Source organism: Lepus europaeus, chromosome 11, assembly GCF_033115175.1.
Source record: "Lepus europaeus isolate LE1 chromosome 11, mLepTim1.pri, whole genome shotgun sequence".
Classification (NCBI taxonomy): Eukaryota; Metazoa; Chordata; class Mammalia; order Lagomorpha; family Leporidae; genus Lepus; species Lepus europaeus.
In genome coordinates, this window is record NC_084837.1 from 10186629 (window position 1) to 10202617 (window position 15989).

A 15989-nucleotide genomic window follows, 5' to 3' on the forward strand; every position below is an offset into this window, starting at 1 on the left:
TGTTGAAGATGGTCTCCCTCTGGGCAGGATCCGTGTTGACCTGGTCTAATTGCGTCTCCCTGCTCTCCTACCCCAGAGCCAGCTTGTGGAAGCCGCTGGGCCCGGGGGACCTGACATGGTTACCTCTCTGCCCAGGTAGACATGTTCTCCTACGGCATGGTGCTGTACGAGCTGCTGTCCGGACAGCGCCCCGCACTGGGCCACCACCAGCTCCAGATCGCCAAGAAGCTGTCCAAGGGCATCCGCCCGGTGCTGGGGCAGCCCGAGGAAGTCCAGTTCCACCGGCTGCAGGCGCTCATGATGGAATGCTGGGACACGAAGCCCGAGAAGGTAGCCGGGGCGCCGGGAGGCTGAGGGGCCCGCCTGCCCCCCTTCGCCGGGGACAGCTGGGCTGCCCCTGCTTGCTCACTCCTCCTGCAGGGAGACGCCGACTGCCCCAGGGTGTCCACTCTCGTCTTTGTGTGTGTTTCCCTCTCCGGAAGAATGAGCTTCCTCCCCTCTCCTGCCCGGTCTTTGGTTCTTTTCCTCACGCACACAAAGCGTGGTGACCCCAGCCAGCCCCTGAGTCCCTGCGCAAGGGCCCGGGAAGGAAGTGTCCCTCTGCGAAGGGACACTCTGGGGAGCAGCAGGCTCAGACCACTGAGTGGGAGCCGGGTTTCCTTCTCGGCTGTCTGTCTGTGTCTGGAGGGCGCCGATAGTTTCAGGGTTACAACTTGTTCAGCAAATCAGAGCTGGCTTAGTGGGCTGGTGGCAAACATCTTCCCAGGGAGGTATGGCCTTGGCCGTGGACGTCTGACCACTGAGGTCAAGTCGGCATGGCCGATGGTGACCTGAGTCCCCGATGTGTTCGTCGCTGGAATCCAGCATTTGGTCCCGTCCTGCTGGAGACAGTGGATTTCATGGGCTGAATCGGCGCTGATGTGGCCGCCCGCAACCTTGCTCATGCCCCTCTGGCCTCTCCCCCACAGCGACCGCTGGCCGTGTCGGTGGTGAGCCAGATGAAGGACCCCACGTTCGCCACGTTCATGTACCTGCTGCCTTGCGGGAAGCAGTCGGCCTTCTTCTCATCCCAGGGCCAGGAGTACACCGTGGTGTTCTGGGACGGGACCGAGGAGTCCAGGTAACCCCGGCCCACCCGCGCCCCTGGGCGGAGAGAGGGGACACAGCCCCAAGGGTGCCTACGCCATGTTGTTCAGTGGATGCTGGGGGCGAAAGCCTGGTCTGTGTCCACGCAGGAGAGCGAGGGAGGGAGAAAAGCGAGTCCGCACGTGCAGGCGTGCAGCGTGCGTGGCTCTGTAGGTACGAGAAGCAGAGGGGCGGGTGTTTGGCCCAGGGGCTAAGATGCAGGTTAGGGTGCCCGTGTCCCACGTCAGAGGGCCGGAGTCCAGTCCCCAGCTTCTGCTCATGCAGACCCTGGGAGGCTGCAGGTGCCGGCTTCTGCCACCCATGTGGGAGACCTGGATTGAGTTCCTGGTCCCAGTTCTGGCCTCAGCCCAGCCTCAGCCGTCGTTAGGGTACTTGGGGAGTGAACCAGTGGATGGGAGTGTGGCTTGCTTATTCTCCCTCCCTCCCTCCCTCCCTCCCTCCCTCTCCCTCTCCCTCTCCCTCTCCCTCCCCCTCCCCATCCTGTCACAAATAGAAAAGGAAACAGAAGAAGCCAACAAGGGGGTGGGACTTCCGAGGGCGTCAGAGGAGCCCGGGTGTGTAAAGATGAAGCTCCGAGCAGTTGCTGGGTGGTGGTCCGTGACACTGGGGAGAGGGAGGGCGGTCCTTGGAGTGACGTTGCTGTGCTTAAGGGGGTGGGGGGGCCAGAAGCAGGCAGGGTGTCCCCTGAAAGAAGGTTTGTGGGCGGCACCTGCTATTGGTGTCAGTTTGTCGCAGGGAAGTGGAAGGGAGGGGGGAGGGTGGGAGAGGGCGTGGATATTCAGGGAGAGAAGTGGAGACACGCAGCGCAGGGAGGGCCCAGGTGTCCGCCGGGCAGCAGCTCAGCCCCCCGGGGCTGCAGGCTGTGCATGGGCAGAGAGGCCATCAGTCTGGCTCTGCCTCTTGGCTGCGGCGTGTCCTGCCACCCCAGCCCACACCCCAACGTAGGGGAGACAACAGGTGGCTTTAGGAGAGAGGGGGGCCGTTCAAGGGGGTGATTATAGAGGAGCCGTAAAACCCTGGGGAGGGGAACCACAGGCTCCTAGGTGTTGACAAAGTGAAAAAGAGAAGCCCAGGCAGACGTCTGGCCCAGTGGGAAGTCCCCACTGTGGATATCGACCCCTGCATCAGAGGGCCTCAGTTTAAGTCCTGGTTCCACTTCTGTTTTTAAAGATCTGTGTATTCATTTGAAAGGCCATGCATCAGAGAGAGAGAGAGAGAGAGAGAGAGAGAGAGAGAAAGAGAATCTTCCATCCCTTGGTCACTCCCCAAACTGCCCCAACAGCTGGAGCCGCACCAGGCTGAAGCCAGGATCCAGGAACTCCATCCATGCCCCTACCCAGGTGGCAGGGACCCAAGCACTTGGGCCATGATCTTCTGCGCATTAGCAGGGATCTGGATCAGAATCAGAGCAGCCAGGACTCCGAGTGGCCCTTGGATACGCCAGGCCAGCATCCCAGGCAGCACAACACCAGCCCCCTGGTTCCACTTCCGGTTCCAGCTTCCTGCTAGCGCACAGCATCCGAGGCGAGGGCTGGAGGTGGCTCAGGAAACTGGCTCCCTGCCGTCCCCATGGGAGACCTGGGTGGGGGTCAGGCTCCCGGCTCCAGCTGGACCCAGCTCTGCTTATTGCAGGCATGTAGGGAGTGAACCAGCAAATGGAAGACCTCTGTCTCCAAGCCTGTCTGTCTGTCTCTGTCCGTCTCTCTCCACCTCTCCCTCTCTCCCTCTCTCCCTCTCTCCCTCTCTCCACCTCTCCACCTCTATCTCTGATTCTCTTTCAAATAAAGAAATATTTTGAGAACCCTGTGGAGGTTAGGGTACGAGGAGAACTGAGTGGGAAGCGTGCCAGGTGGTGTTAGCAGATCCATCACGCGGAGTGGGTGGGCGCTTAGTAGCAAAGACAAGGCCTGGGGTATGATGAGCAGGTGGCTGGGGTAGCGTGGGGGGACAAGCACTGAGGACGAGCAGGTGGTCCCGGGAGAGGCCGGGGTGTTGGAAAGATAGTGGCAGAGCCTGAAATCCCGCAATGTCACCACCTTGGTCGCACCTGCAGCCTGCCCTCTCCCGCACACTCGGAGTGATGGCGTCACAGGCACGTGAGCATCTTAGGGAACCGCTCATGTCCACACAGCCCTAGTGGCCTACCTTGGCAGGTGCCAATCCAATACGGCTCCGCCAAAGCAACCTGCAGGCACAGTGAGGTCAGTGGAAGGGACTTGGCCGTCTCCCTGCGGTCTGACTTGGGGAGATCTGTGTTGGATTTGGTGCCGCAGGCACTGTGGGTTCTGTCTCGGGCTCACTCTAAGGAACAATGCCCTGCGGAAAGAAGGCCCTCAGAGCACAGCCACGTGGTGCCCCCTGAGGTGGTTCCAGGACCTCCTGAGGATGGCAGAATGTGCAGACACCCAGGTCCTGGATGGAAAATGCCATCCAACCTGCCCAGGACCCGGGCACCTCCTGCTGGACACGGTAACTCCTCTCTAGACGACTCAGCGCCCTGGACACAGCGTGGCTGCTATGTCCGCAGTTGTGCTGCAGTGTTCGGGGAGTGAAGACAAGAAATGAAAGTCTGGACGTGTTCCGTACAGATGCAGTTTTTCAAAAATAATCTCGACCCCCGCTGGGTCGAATGCGTGTGGGTAGGGCTGCGTCCCTGGCTGCTGGTTCGAATCTACCTGTGTGGAGAAGGTGAGAGAGACAGCTGCAGGACTGGCCCTCACCCCAGAGCACTCGTGCCCCTTGGTTGGTAGGGGCGGTGCCCTGATTGTATGCACCCATGGGGTGGAGTCTGGGCGGGGTTCAGTGCACCTGACATCTTCTGGAAGGTGTCTGTGGTACCTCCACATGCAGCTCAGTGCATACGTGTTCTCACACTGTCTCCTCCGTGCTGAGGGACACAGCTGTGTCGTGGGAAAGCAGGCGTGCAAGGGGGCGGAGTTAGAGTGCAGAGCTAGAGAGAGAAGCTGCAGGGAACTGTCCAGCTCTCTGTGGCTCTATGCCTGACTCCCTGCCCATCCCACACCACCTGGACACAGAGCCTGCAGACCCAGAGGGCTGCCGGACCCTCCCTCCGGGGCACCTGCAGGGGGTGACATGGAAAGCAGAGCCTTTGCAGCAAGCACACAGTTGGCAGCTGTGTCGCTGCTGTTACGTGAGAGTCTGCCGTGGCGTGGGGTGAAGTTTAGGAGCAAGCACGACGCTGTCGTTGGAAGCCACGGTTTTCAGCCTGGGCTAACGTGGAAGAGATGCGAAGCAGAAGTGAAGCCCTGTGGTGCGGAATCAAAAGTGGATGGACTTTGAGGACACGCAGCGCCTGCTTCCTAGCCCTGCCCATCGCAGAGCCCTAGAAACCAGTCAGCCCAGCCCCAATGCGCACCCCAGGAGCCAGAGGGTGGGAGTCAGGGCTCAGCCCAGGAACAGCTGACCCCAGGGGTGGGGCAGGACGTGGGCTGGAACATCCGACACACGCAGAACATCTGACATAGAACATCTGACATGCGGAACACGTGATACACAGAACATGTAACACAGAACATCTCACATGCAGACCATCTAACACAGAGACCATGTAACACAGCACATCTGACAGGCAGAGAACATCTGACAAACAGAAGCATCCAACACAAAGAATGTTTGTACGTAGAACACATGACATGCAGAACATATGACCCAAAACATCCGACACATAGAACATGTGACACACAGAACATGTGACACAGAGAACGTGTGACACACAGAACATGTGACACACAGAATACATGACACAAAGAACATGTGACACAGCCATCAGAGACTTCTGAGGGGCGTTGGAAGGACTTGGGAGCTGACCTGCTCCTGCACTTACTGATGGGCCCTGCTCCACCCACGTGGGGAGACTCTCTTTATCTTTTTAGTATTTTTTTATGAAAACAGAGAGGGAGAGGGATGTCTCCCAGTTGATGGTTCACTTCCCAAATGCCCGCGACAGCCAGGGCTGAAAACCAAAGCCAGGAGCACGGGACTCAGTCTGGTTTCCCCACATGGGTGGCGGGGACCCGAGGACTTGAGCCATCACCTGGGTGCACGTTGTCAGGAATCTGGGTCAGAGGCGAGCTGGGACTGAAGCCCGGGCACTCAGTATGGGGTGCAGGCGCCCGGAGCAGCATCCTCACCGCTGCACCAAGTGTGCCCCCAGCTTCTTCCACGCTCCCCAGCGGGGCCGGGCAGTTCAAGTCCTGGCTACCCTGCCGATCCAGCTGCCTGCTGGTGTGCGTCCTGGGAGGCAGCTGGTGGTGGTTTAACTACTTGGCTCCCTGTTACCCGTGTGGGAGACCTGGATTGAGTTCTGGTTACAGGAGTGACTCAGCGAGTGAGGGAATCCCTGACTGTCTGCCTGTCTGTCTGTATCTCTCTTTCTTTGCTTTTCAAATAAAGAAAAAGTATTTAATATATATATATATATATCCCCAGCAGCCTGAAGAAGGGCAAGCTCGTGGGAGGGAGGGGTGTTCCAGCCAGAGCACAGGGGCGGGGACATGGAGGAAGAGGAGGGGGCAGACGAGATGCACCTGAGTCGGGGGCGGGGCTGGGTGTGGGTGGGGAAGACAGGCAGACGGGATGTGCAGGGGCCAGAATTCTGCCTAGAGAGCAGACTGCTTTCTTTGTCTTTCTCTTTTTAATGTTTTTCAAAGGCAACGCTGCTTAGAATATCCTGGTTGTTTCCTGGGTGCGCAGGGGCGAGCCTGCAAGAGTAGACAGGCAGCGCTTTGAAGAGAGCGCCCTTTGCTGTTAGCGCACTGTGTGTATCGTCGCTCAGTGGTCCATGAGGACAGAGGTTCCAGCCTCTGATGGCAGCGGGAGTGCGGCAGGGAGCAGCCTCTCCACCCGCTTAGCTTAGTCTCGTGGGCTGGGGAAAGACCTGTGTGGTCCAGGGTGCCATGGCCAGCCCCTCCTGCTGTAGACCACGGCACAGAGCCACTCAGGAGGTACGGTGGGGCAGCCGGGCCTGGGGAGCCAGCGGCCAGCTCTCAGAACCCAAACTCTGCAGTTCTCTGAGCACCCACGGTTCCCATAGCCTTGGCTTTGCCCACTTGCCCTCGAGGGCTCCTCACGCTCATGGGGTTTGCAGCGGGAGGGCCGTGAGTGGTCTCCTGGGAGGCGTGTCCTTCCCACGGGGGCTCCTGTCCCACCCACAGCTGTCACAGAGAGAGAGCGAGCCGAGTCTTCCCCTGGGCTGCCCTTTCTCTGCCTAGTGTCACCCTGCAGACGGGACACTCTCGGCCGCCCAGTGCCGGTCCTGGATTCTCTCGGGGATGAAGGAGGCTGCAGCCGTGCCCTCCTCCGGGGCTGTGAGGCCACAGCGGAGGGGTGGGGGTGGCCCTGGCCCCCCGGGAACTGAGCCTCACCGTTGCCGATCCTAGGAACTACACGGTGGTAAACACGGAGAAGGGCCTCCTGGAAGTGCAGAGGATGCGCTGTGTGGGGCTGAAGCTGAGCTGTCAGCTGAAGGTGCAGAGCTCACTGTGGACGGCCACCGAGGTAACCGCCTGTCTGGTCAGCACAGCGGCAGCCCCCGGGGCCGGGGCGGGCGGGCGGGGGAGGACACCCCCATACACCCCGGCCCATCCTGGGGAGATGCCCGGAGCAAGGCCCTCAGCCACATGAGGCAGTGGTGCGTCACCGGCGGCCCCTGCTCCTGCCCGCGCTGGCCCACAGCCTGGATTCAGTCACCTGAGTGCCAGGTGCAGGCGCTCAGCCGGAGGGAAGCCCCAAAGGCCGTGATGGGCCCGAGCTTCCTGGAGCGCCGGGGTCTGCACAGCAAGCCCACCCTGCGCTGTCCACCCCGGGACAGTTCCCGCGAGGCCCCAGGAGCTGGGCTCTGAGGAAGGCAGACAGGACAACCCCGAAACAGATGCTCTGAAGCTCTGGGTGGGGGGTGGGCTGCTGGGCCCCTGCATGGTAGGGTAGCACTGGTCCGCGTCAGAAATCTCCCAGACGCTCAGCCCCTTGGCCTCTGCAGTCTCTGGGGTCAGAGCGCATTCGAAGGAGCAGACAGCTCCCCGCACTCGGGCACACGCAGGTCTGCCAGGTGCACCCCCCGCCGACTTGCAGGGAAGGCAGGAGGCAGGCGGAAGCGCCATGGAGCGCCAGGCTCAGGCACAGCCGCGTCCTGGTTAAGCCAGTCCACCTCATGCCCTTGGGGGCCAGGCGTGAGAAGCACAGGAAGGGTGACCCCCTCTGTGTGCACCACACACACAAGTGCCCCCAGAAAACTCCAGAGCAGTTCTCTCTGGGGAATGAGCAACGGGCTGTTGTGTTTTTCTTCTTTGGAGTCTTCTGTGTTTCGAGAACTTTCTCCAAAGATTGGAAATATTCATACCACCAACCAGGAAGCCTTGATGCTTGTTACTTTTTAAGGTGCAAAAAAGGTCCCCCCAAGTGAGCATGCCCCCCTAGGGAACGCCAGCCGCTTCCCGCCCGGGACTCACAGGGGCTGTCTGCCTCCCAGGACCAGAAAATCTACATCTACAGCCTCAAAGGCATGTGCCCCTTAAGCGCACCCCAGCAAGCCTTGGACACACCGGCTGTCGTCACCTGCTTGCTGGCAGTACCTGTCATTAAAAAGGTGAGGAGGTAAGGGGGAGGTGGGCATGTAGTCTGTGACCCCCACCCCTGGTCGGGTGAGTCCCCGGGTGGTGTGGGCTGGGTGAGGCAGAGCCACCTGGCGGCAGTCACCCTCCGGGGGCCGGGGGCCCTCACCAGCGTCTTTGCTGGTGCACATAGCCAGCTTGGCACAGCAGTTCCTCCGCCCCGACAGGTGAAATGCTTGTAGGTGCAGAAGGTACAAGAGCGCAGTGTGTGTGTGTGTGTGTGTACGCGCGCACATGCATGTGCCCTGCCCCTTCTGGCCGCTTGGCCTCTGGAGGCTCATCCCACCTGCCTGGGCCAGAGCCTCCCCTTGGCCACTCTGTCACCAGGTCCTGGCAGGTCCTGCTCCCAACCCCTGTGGGCAGCCGACTCTGCCCCCTGTGCCTCAGCCTCCTCTCCAGTGCCCACCGTGGGCCCCAGACCCTAGTCCTGGCCTGCTCTCGTTCATCTCCCAGCCCTGGCCAAGGGATGTGCTCCCCAGCCCCGCCGGCTCCACCACACCTTAGGGATCAGACCAGATGGGCAGGGCGGTCCCTCCCCAACTCCTGCCGCTGTCCACGCCGTGGCACCATGCTCCGTCTAGGCCCTCGTTCCAGGAGCAGCCCCCGCACACACACCTCCTCCATGACTCATCATCCAACGCCAGTTTGCTCCTCTGCAAAATGGGCATGATCAGGACGAATCCCGGGGCCTAACGTAGCCAACGCCGGAGGCCGGTGCTGTGGGAAGCGGGAGCGTTATTACGGCTTGCTGACAGCTGCAGAATAGATGAGCGCTGCCCTCCAGCCGGCTCCGGTTTCAGTTCTTAAAAAAAAAAAAAAAAAAAAAAACAAAAAAAAAAACCCAGGTCTGAAATGAACCTTAGAGAACGCGGGAGAGCAGGGCACAAGGCGGCATTGAAGGCCGTGGCGGGCCAGAGCCCCCAGCCAGGGCGCCTCCTCCCGCACCACGGGGGGAATAAAGCCGGGTCTGTGCGAGCCTCCCTCGCGGGTGCTGCCCCCTCAGAGGCCCTCCTGCCCGTGGCCACGCAGGGCAGAGCCCTGCATTTTTGCACGCACAGGCACACGCCCAGCCAGGACCTGGCCCGAGCAGGGACTCCAGATCGAGGCTCGGCCCCTGTTTGCCTTGGCTGCCTCCTTTCCCTGAAGTCCTGGGTGTGGATTCCGATGCTTTCCTAGGGCTCATCGCCCCGGCTGCCGAGCGAGAGGTCGGACGCCCAACCTCCCCAGGCCCCCCGACTGCCCCTCGCTGGCACAAGGCCAGGATCCTTGCTCCGTCCTGACTCCAGCTCTGTTCTGGGGAGCTCTTCCTGCGCCCAGCGAGCCTGACTCTGGCATGTAAGGCTGCGCATTCAGCGCTGTGCCTGCAGCTTTGACCTCTGCCATGACCCCCGAGGGCTGTGGCAGAGGCTATACTTCATCATAGGGGTGGGAGGCACCCAAGGGCCCTGCCAGTGAGATCAGGGATCTCGCTGGCTGGGAGGGTGGGCACAGCGGGCCGACACGTGCCCCCGGGAGAGGGCTGAGTTGGGAGAATTGGTTCACCAAACATGTGTTGTCCACTTGAAACAGAAACCATGTGGTGTCCCAGGACCACAGAGAGGACGGGGACTTAGCTCATCCCTGTGCCCAGCCAGAGCAGGGGAGCCAGATGTGGTCTCGTGGGCCCCTCCTCCTGGTGGGGGCAGGAGGCAGGGAGCCGACCCCGCGCTGCCTACAGCCGCTGTCACATTAACAAGCGGCATGCACGGAAGGAGGGTGCGTGGCCCCACGCGTTAGCCAGCTCCCTGCTGCAGAGGCCAGCGGTGCAGTCCAGCTGACGGCGCCCTTCCCGGAGCCGTGGAGCTACTTCTCCATCCAGAGCAGGGGAGGCGAGGGAGCTGTGGCGGGAGCCCTGGCCTCTCCAAGCGCTGGCCGCTCAGGGCGCGGATGTGTCGGGTGCAGGAGCTTGACGCATCCCCGTCTCCTCCGCAGAATTCCTTCCTGGTGCTGGCAGGCCTGGCCGACGGGCTCGTGGCGGTGTTCCCCGTGGTGCGGGGCGCCCCGAGCGACAGCTGCTCCTACCTGTGCTCGCACACCGCCAACAGGTCCAAGTTCGGCATCGCGGACGAAGACGCGCGGCAGAACCCCTACCCGGTGAGGGCCATGGAGGTGGTCAACAGCGGGTCCGAGGTCTGGTACAGCAACGGGCCAGGCCTGCTGGTCATCGACTGTGCCGCCCTGGACATCCGCAGGCGGCTGGAGCCCTACACGGCCCCCTCGGCCGTCACCGCGGTTGCGTGCAGTTCCGAGTGCAGGGGCGAGGAGGTCGTCTGGTGCCTGGATGACAGGGCCAACTCCTTGGTGATGTACCACGCGGCCACCTACCAGCTGTGCGCCCGCTACTTCTGCGGGGACCCCAGCCCCCTCAGGGACACGTTTCCCGTGCGGCCCTTGGGCCCGGAACCTCCAGACGCCCACGGCGCTGCCCCGAAAGAGCCCGAGGGGGACTGCATTGCAGATGTGAGCATCATGTACAGCGAGGAGCTGGGCACGCAGATCCTCACGCACCAGGACTCGCTCACCGACTACTGCTCCCTGTCCTCCTACTCCTCGTCCCCGGCCCACCGGCCCGCCAGGTCCCCCTGCAGCCTGCCCAGCTCCCCGGCCAGCTGCTCCAGCGTGCCTTTCTCCACTGACTGCGAGGACCCAGACAGGCTGCAGGAGCCCAGCGCCACGCCCGACAGGGCTGAGCTGCAGCTGACCCCCATGGACGGGGACGCGTTCAGCCAGCACCTGCAGGCCGTGAAGGTCCTGGCTGTGAGGGACCTCATCTGGGTGCCCAGGTAGGTGTCCTGGACCTGCCTCTGGGGACTGGGCCGGGGAGCCCTGTGGCTTCCCTGAAGATGCTCGGAGACCCGACCGGGCTGTGCTAACACGTGTGCGTGGCATCTGTTGAGCAAACCTAAGAGCGGCCGTGCTGTCTACGCTCAGCTGCCCGCCGGCCAGCTTGAGGCCAAGGTCGTCAGCTGTGATTAGGTTTGCACCTGGGAGCGTTCTGGCTGCCCAGGGCCGGCCCGCCCGCCCCTGGTAACCTGATCCCGGAGCAGAAACTGCGCCTTTCTCTGGGGCTCCGTTCCAGGTTCCCTGCAGGACAAAACCCTCTCCCTTCTCTCTGGTTTCCAGGCGCGGCGGCGATGTTATCGTCATTGGCCTGGAGAAGGATGCAGGCGCCCAGCGGGGCCGAGTCATCGCCGTCCTAAAAGCCCGAGAGCTGACTCCGCACGGGTGAGACGGGGCGAGCGGCTCCCAGGGGACCCAGGGGGGGCAGCATGGGGAAGCCAGGACCCCAGCACCAGGTCCCACGCGTGGCCCCTGGCCCTGATGCCCTCTGTTCTCTCATCCACCAGCGAGGCCATCAGGCTAAGCAGGAACAAGCCGGGCTCCTCCAGGCAGCTGCTAGGGGCTCAGTGAATACCCGCTGAACTGGGCGTCACACTGGGCAGGGCTGCCTGTTTCTGGGGTACCCAGTGCGCCTGTAGACCACGTGCCCGACCTGGGGTACCTCTCCAGGGCCAGATGGAAATAGGGGCCCCTGGAGGCGATTTCCTCTCACACTTGCTAAGTGGGGAGCCACGCCCAGGCTGTAGCAGGTGGGGCCATCTCCAGGCGGGGGTGCAGTCCGGACGTGGACAGGCCAGCCTGTCCAGGACACAGCCTGCGACACCGGCGCCCGACTGCTGTTCCTGGCAGTGTGTAGCGCTTTGTGTTGAGCAGCAAGCACCGTGTGGGGAATCTTCCTTATGAAAAGCCCTTCAATTTAAACACACACGTGCACAATGTGTGTGTGCATGTACATGAGTGTGTAAGTGTGTGTGTGCTTGTATGAATGTGGTGGGTATGTGTATATGTGTGCAGGAGTGTGTGTGTGCAGGAGTGTGTGCAGGAGTGTGTGTGCAGGAGTGTGTATGTGCAGCAGTGTGTATGTAGGAGTGTGTGTGTGCAGGAGTGTGTGTGTAGGAGTGTGTGTGTGCAGGAGTGTGTGTGTGTGGCAGGAGTGTGTGTATGTGCAGGAGTGTGTGTGTGCAGCAGTGTGTATGTAGGAGTGTGTGTGCAGGAGTGTGTGTGTGTAGGAGTGTGTGTGTGCAGAGTGTGTGTGCAGGAGTGTGTATGTAGGAGTGTGTGTGTGCAGCAGTGTGTATGTAGGAGTGTGTGTGTGCAGGAGTGTGTGTGCAGGAGTGTGTGTGGCAGGAGTGTGTGTATGTGTAGGAGTGTGTGTGTGCAGGAGTGTGTGTGTGCAGAGTGTGTGTGTGCAGGAGTGTGTATGTAGGAGTGTGTGTGTGCAGGAGTGTGTATGTAGGAGTGTGTATGTGCAGGAGTGTGTGTGTGCAGGAGTGTGTGTATGTGCAGGAGTGTGTGTGTGCAGAGTGTGTGTGTGCAGGAGTGTGTGTGTAGGAGTGTGTGTGCAGGAGTGTGTGCAGGAGTGTGTGTGTGCAGGAGTGTGTATGTAGGAGTGTGTATGTGTAGGAGTGTGTATGTGCAGGAGTGTGTATGTGCAGGAGTGTATGTGTGCAGGAGTGTGTAAGCAGGAGTGTGTGTGTGGCAGGAGTGTGTGTGTGGCAGGAGTGTGTGTGTGGCAGGAGTGTGTATGTGCAGGAGTGTGTGTGTGCAGGAGTGTGTATGCAGGAGTGTGTGTGTGGCAGGAGTGTGTGTGTGGCAGGAGTGTGTGTGTGGCAGGAGTGTGTATGTGCAGGAGTGTGTGTGTGGCAGGAGTGTGTGTGTGCAGGAGTGTGTGTGTAGGAGTGTGTGTGCAGGAGTGTGTATGTGGCATGAGTGTATGTGTGTGGCAGGAGTGTGTGTGTGCAGGAGTGTGTGTGGCAGGAGTGTGTGTGTAGGAGTGTGTATGTGCAGGAGTGTGTGTGTAGGAGTGTGTATGTGCAGGAGTGTGTGTGTGTGGCAGGAGTGTGTGTGCAGGAGTGTGTGTGGCAGGAGTGTGTGTGTGTGCTTTGCACACCTACACCTCACACCGGGCTGTGCATTCGCACCATCCATCCATGGCCGGGTGGGTTTTGACATCGTCCGGAGCATCGGGACAGAGGAGCCCCATCTGGCCGCATGTTCCAAAGCAGGATGCTGGGCGGGGGGGTCTTTGGCCACTCCACTCCCGTGCCCACCAGCAGTGGGGCAGTGACCCTTGCACTGTGAGTGGCTCTGGAAACAAAATCTGGGTTTGCTCCGTGCCGCGGCTGTCTGTGGACGGCCTTGAACTCGCAGTCGGACTTCTCTGAGCAGGTGGTCCGCAGACCAGGTCGGCTGGCCTTGGCACGCCTGCGGTTTTCACCTATCCACTCCCAAAGCCAGGTTCTACAAGAGCCAGGCACGCTCACTGGAGTGAGAGAGAGCCGCAGCGGCCAGCTGCCAGGACAGTCCTGGCAAAGCCGCGGGGAAGCCGGAGGCCTCCAGACATGCTGGTTAACAGGAGAGTCTCGGCGCCGGGCAGGAGCGCATGGGGAGAGGGCGCAGACGGCGCCCGGGGCCACCAAGGAAGAGTCGTCCCAGGAGCCAGCCACTGTGACCCAAAAGGAAGCTCGTGGTGTACCCAGAGACCATGCAGAACAGTTCTGTAGCCCCAGACCCCGTGTGTGCGTGACTCGGGGCAGTAGTCTGCTGCTTAAGCCGCCCTGAGATTCCTGCACACAGAATGGGAGCAAAGGCTGAGGGGAGCAGCCAGGGAGTCGAGGGCTCACGCCGGCCGCGGGCCGGCCCCAGGCAGGACCCCAGGCCGCTGGTATTTTCTGGGCACTTGGAGGTGAGGCCCGGAGGATGCCTGCGCTGGTTGAACCTGTGGCCTTCGAGGGAGTCCGGTGCTCACAGGCAGTTCCCGGGAGGGTGACCGGTGCCCCAGCCACTTCCTTGGATTTGAGGCCTCAGCCAGAGTGTGGCGCACCAGGGAGAATGGGGCCAGGGCATCCCAACGCCAGCTCTGCCAGCCCGAGGAGGTGCAGGCAAGGGGCCCGGTGCCAGCCAAGAGACGGCCCTGTGCCTCTTCTCAGACCCCTTCTCTCTGCAGGGCGCTGGTGGACGCAGCCGTGGTGGCCAAGGACACGGTTGTGTGTGGCTTCGTGAATGAAGACACAGAGTGGTGCCTGGCCGTGTGGAGGGGCTGGGGCGCCCGGGAGTTTGACATCTTCTACCAGTCCTACGAGGAGCTGGGCCGGCTGGAGGCTTGCACACGGAGGAGAAGGTAATGCCTGTGCTGCCACGGCCATCGTGCAGAGCCGGCCTCCGCCTGTAGCCCCTCGAGGACGCTGGGAAGTGACCGGGACTCCAGTGGGTTGGGTGTTCTCGCTCCTCTAGGGTGAAGTGACCTAAGCACCAGGTCTCTCCACTGCAGCCTCCATGGCCCCAGGCAGGGCGGTGGGCTCCGGTGGGAGGGGCCTCCTCCTGCGTCCCCCATCAGCTGCCAGGAGCAGCAGAGAGGACCCCACTCTGGGCTGGGCCCCACCACAGGAGGCGGGGCCTTCCTGACAATGGGCCTGCCCGTTGGCCTTCCTGGATCTCAGATGGAATTACACAGAGGCTCTCGGCTGGGGAGCCGCCCGGGGCAGGGTGGGAGGAGGGCCGTGACCCCGTCCCCTCCTCCCCGCCCCTGGGGGCCCCCAGGCTCGCAGCCCCTTTCAGGAGCTCTCAGTCCCAGGCCTGGGGCGGGCGTGGGCAGGCAGCGATCAGATGTCCCCTGCCCGGGGAAGTCTGTGCCTGAGAAGCCCCCGAGGGCCCTGGTGAGGCGCGGTGCCCGCTCGGTCCGGGGTTGGGTGAGTCCCTTTAAGTGCCAGCCGGAAAGCCCAGAGGCCCTGGGGAGCCTTTGCATTCTTGTCCCCGACAAAAGGAAGGAGAAAGTCCGCTAGCAGCCTCGAGAAAGGGCCTTGTGTTTCAGCCTTTGGAAAATAAACGCGGACGCAGCTGGAGCACAAGCCCTGTTTGTTTGCACGTAATAATCTTGTTTATCACCGTAGCAAATTAAGTGACGTCTCGGCGGTTAGGCTGTGCCTGGGAACTCCCAGCGAGTGGAGCTCACACCGAATGACGGATTGGTCCAACCCTGCTGCGCACCGGGACGAGACGCAGGATTGGCCGTGGGGCGTAGGGCCACCAGCGAGCATTCCTGTAAATCACGCACACACAGCCGTGTGCACACGTTGCACACATGCACACGCACAGGCCCGTGTGCCCCTCTTTGCCAGGAGTTGGCCAAGAACGGGAGCTCAAATGGGAGATGTGTGCAGCCCAAGTCATTGACCCTTTTCTCAGGTTAAACAATAAAAACCAAACATGGGGTTTGCTGAGGGGTGGGCAAACGTGGAAATACACAGACCCTCAGGAGGGAGCGCAGAGCCTCTGCGGAGAGCTCCAACCCTCCCCGGGCCTCGCTGCCCAGGGCAGGAATGGGCGGCCCCAGAACTGTTTCCGTGGGCGGAGCCTGCTGCTCTGTCCCAGAACAGCCTAAGGAAAGAGACCCCCCCCACCTCCCCTAGGGACTCGGGCTCCAAGCCCCAGGGGGCCGAGGGTCTATGCCCTCTGCCTGCTCCACTGCCTTTTTTTTTTTTAAGACTTATTTTATTTATTTGAAAGAGTTACAGGAAGAGGTAGAGACAGAGAGGTCTTCCATCCCCTGGTTCACTCCCCAGATGGCTGCAATGGCCGGAGCTGTGCTGATCCGAAGCCAGGAGCTTCTTCCAGGTCTCCCACATGGGTGCAGGGGCCCAAGGACTTGGACCATCTTCAGCTGCTTTCCCAGGCCATAGCAGAGAGCTGGATGGGAAGAGGAGCAGCCGGGACTAGAACCGGTGCCCATATGGGATGCTGGTGCTTCAGGCCAGGGCTTTAACCTGCTGTGCCACAGCGCCAGCCCCTCCACTGCCTTTCTTTCACCCCAGCCCCCCAGCAGGGCCTTAGGGGTCACTGTCCCCCTCCTCTCACCCTGGGGCCCACGGCTACCCATTAATGCCCCAAATACAAACCAGGTCCCCTGCCCCCAGCCTGCACTCTGTCACCTGCAGCCAGGTGGCTTTGCCACCATGCAGGCTCCCCAATCCAGACCCCATCTGCTTCCCCACCTCACCTTGTCCTTCCCCAGGCCCACGCCAGGTGAGGGGACCCCTTCACATGGTTAGAAACCATGCAGGAAATGGTTCATGAACTTGAGGACATAGAGATGGAAATAGAAAACTCACCACGAAC

At 61.4% G+C, this 15989-nt stretch overlaps 1 protein-coding gene across 3 annotated transcripts in view; it reads left to right on the forward strand.

Annotated features, from left to right (window-relative positions):
* Positions 1 to 15065, forward strand: part of LRRK1 (leucine rich repeat kinase 1) — a 124301-nt gene extending 109236 nt beyond the window's left edge. For 2 of the 3 annotated variants that reach the window (XM_062204967.1, XM_062204968.1), the window contains exons 28-34: positions 136 to 330; positions 969 to 1120; positions 6546 to 6663; positions 7634 to 7750; positions 9747 to 10597; positions 10938 to 11039; positions 13822 to 15064. In XM_062204967.1, the coding sequence (XP_062060951.1) occupies positions 136 to 330; positions 969 to 1120; positions 6546 to 6663; positions 7634 to 7750; positions 9747 to 10597; positions 10938 to 11039; positions 13822 to 13999 (1713 nt within the window). In that variant the 3' untranslated portion in view covers positions 14000 to 15064. Of the gene's footprint in view, positions 1 to 135; positions 331 to 968; positions 1121 to 6545; positions 6664 to 7633; positions 7751 to 9746; positions 10598 to 10937; positions 11040 to 13821 lie in introns of all 3 variants that reach the window. The other variant, XM_062204969.1, reaches the window with a different exon arrangement.
* Positions 15066 to 15989: the final 924 nt, after the last annotated feature.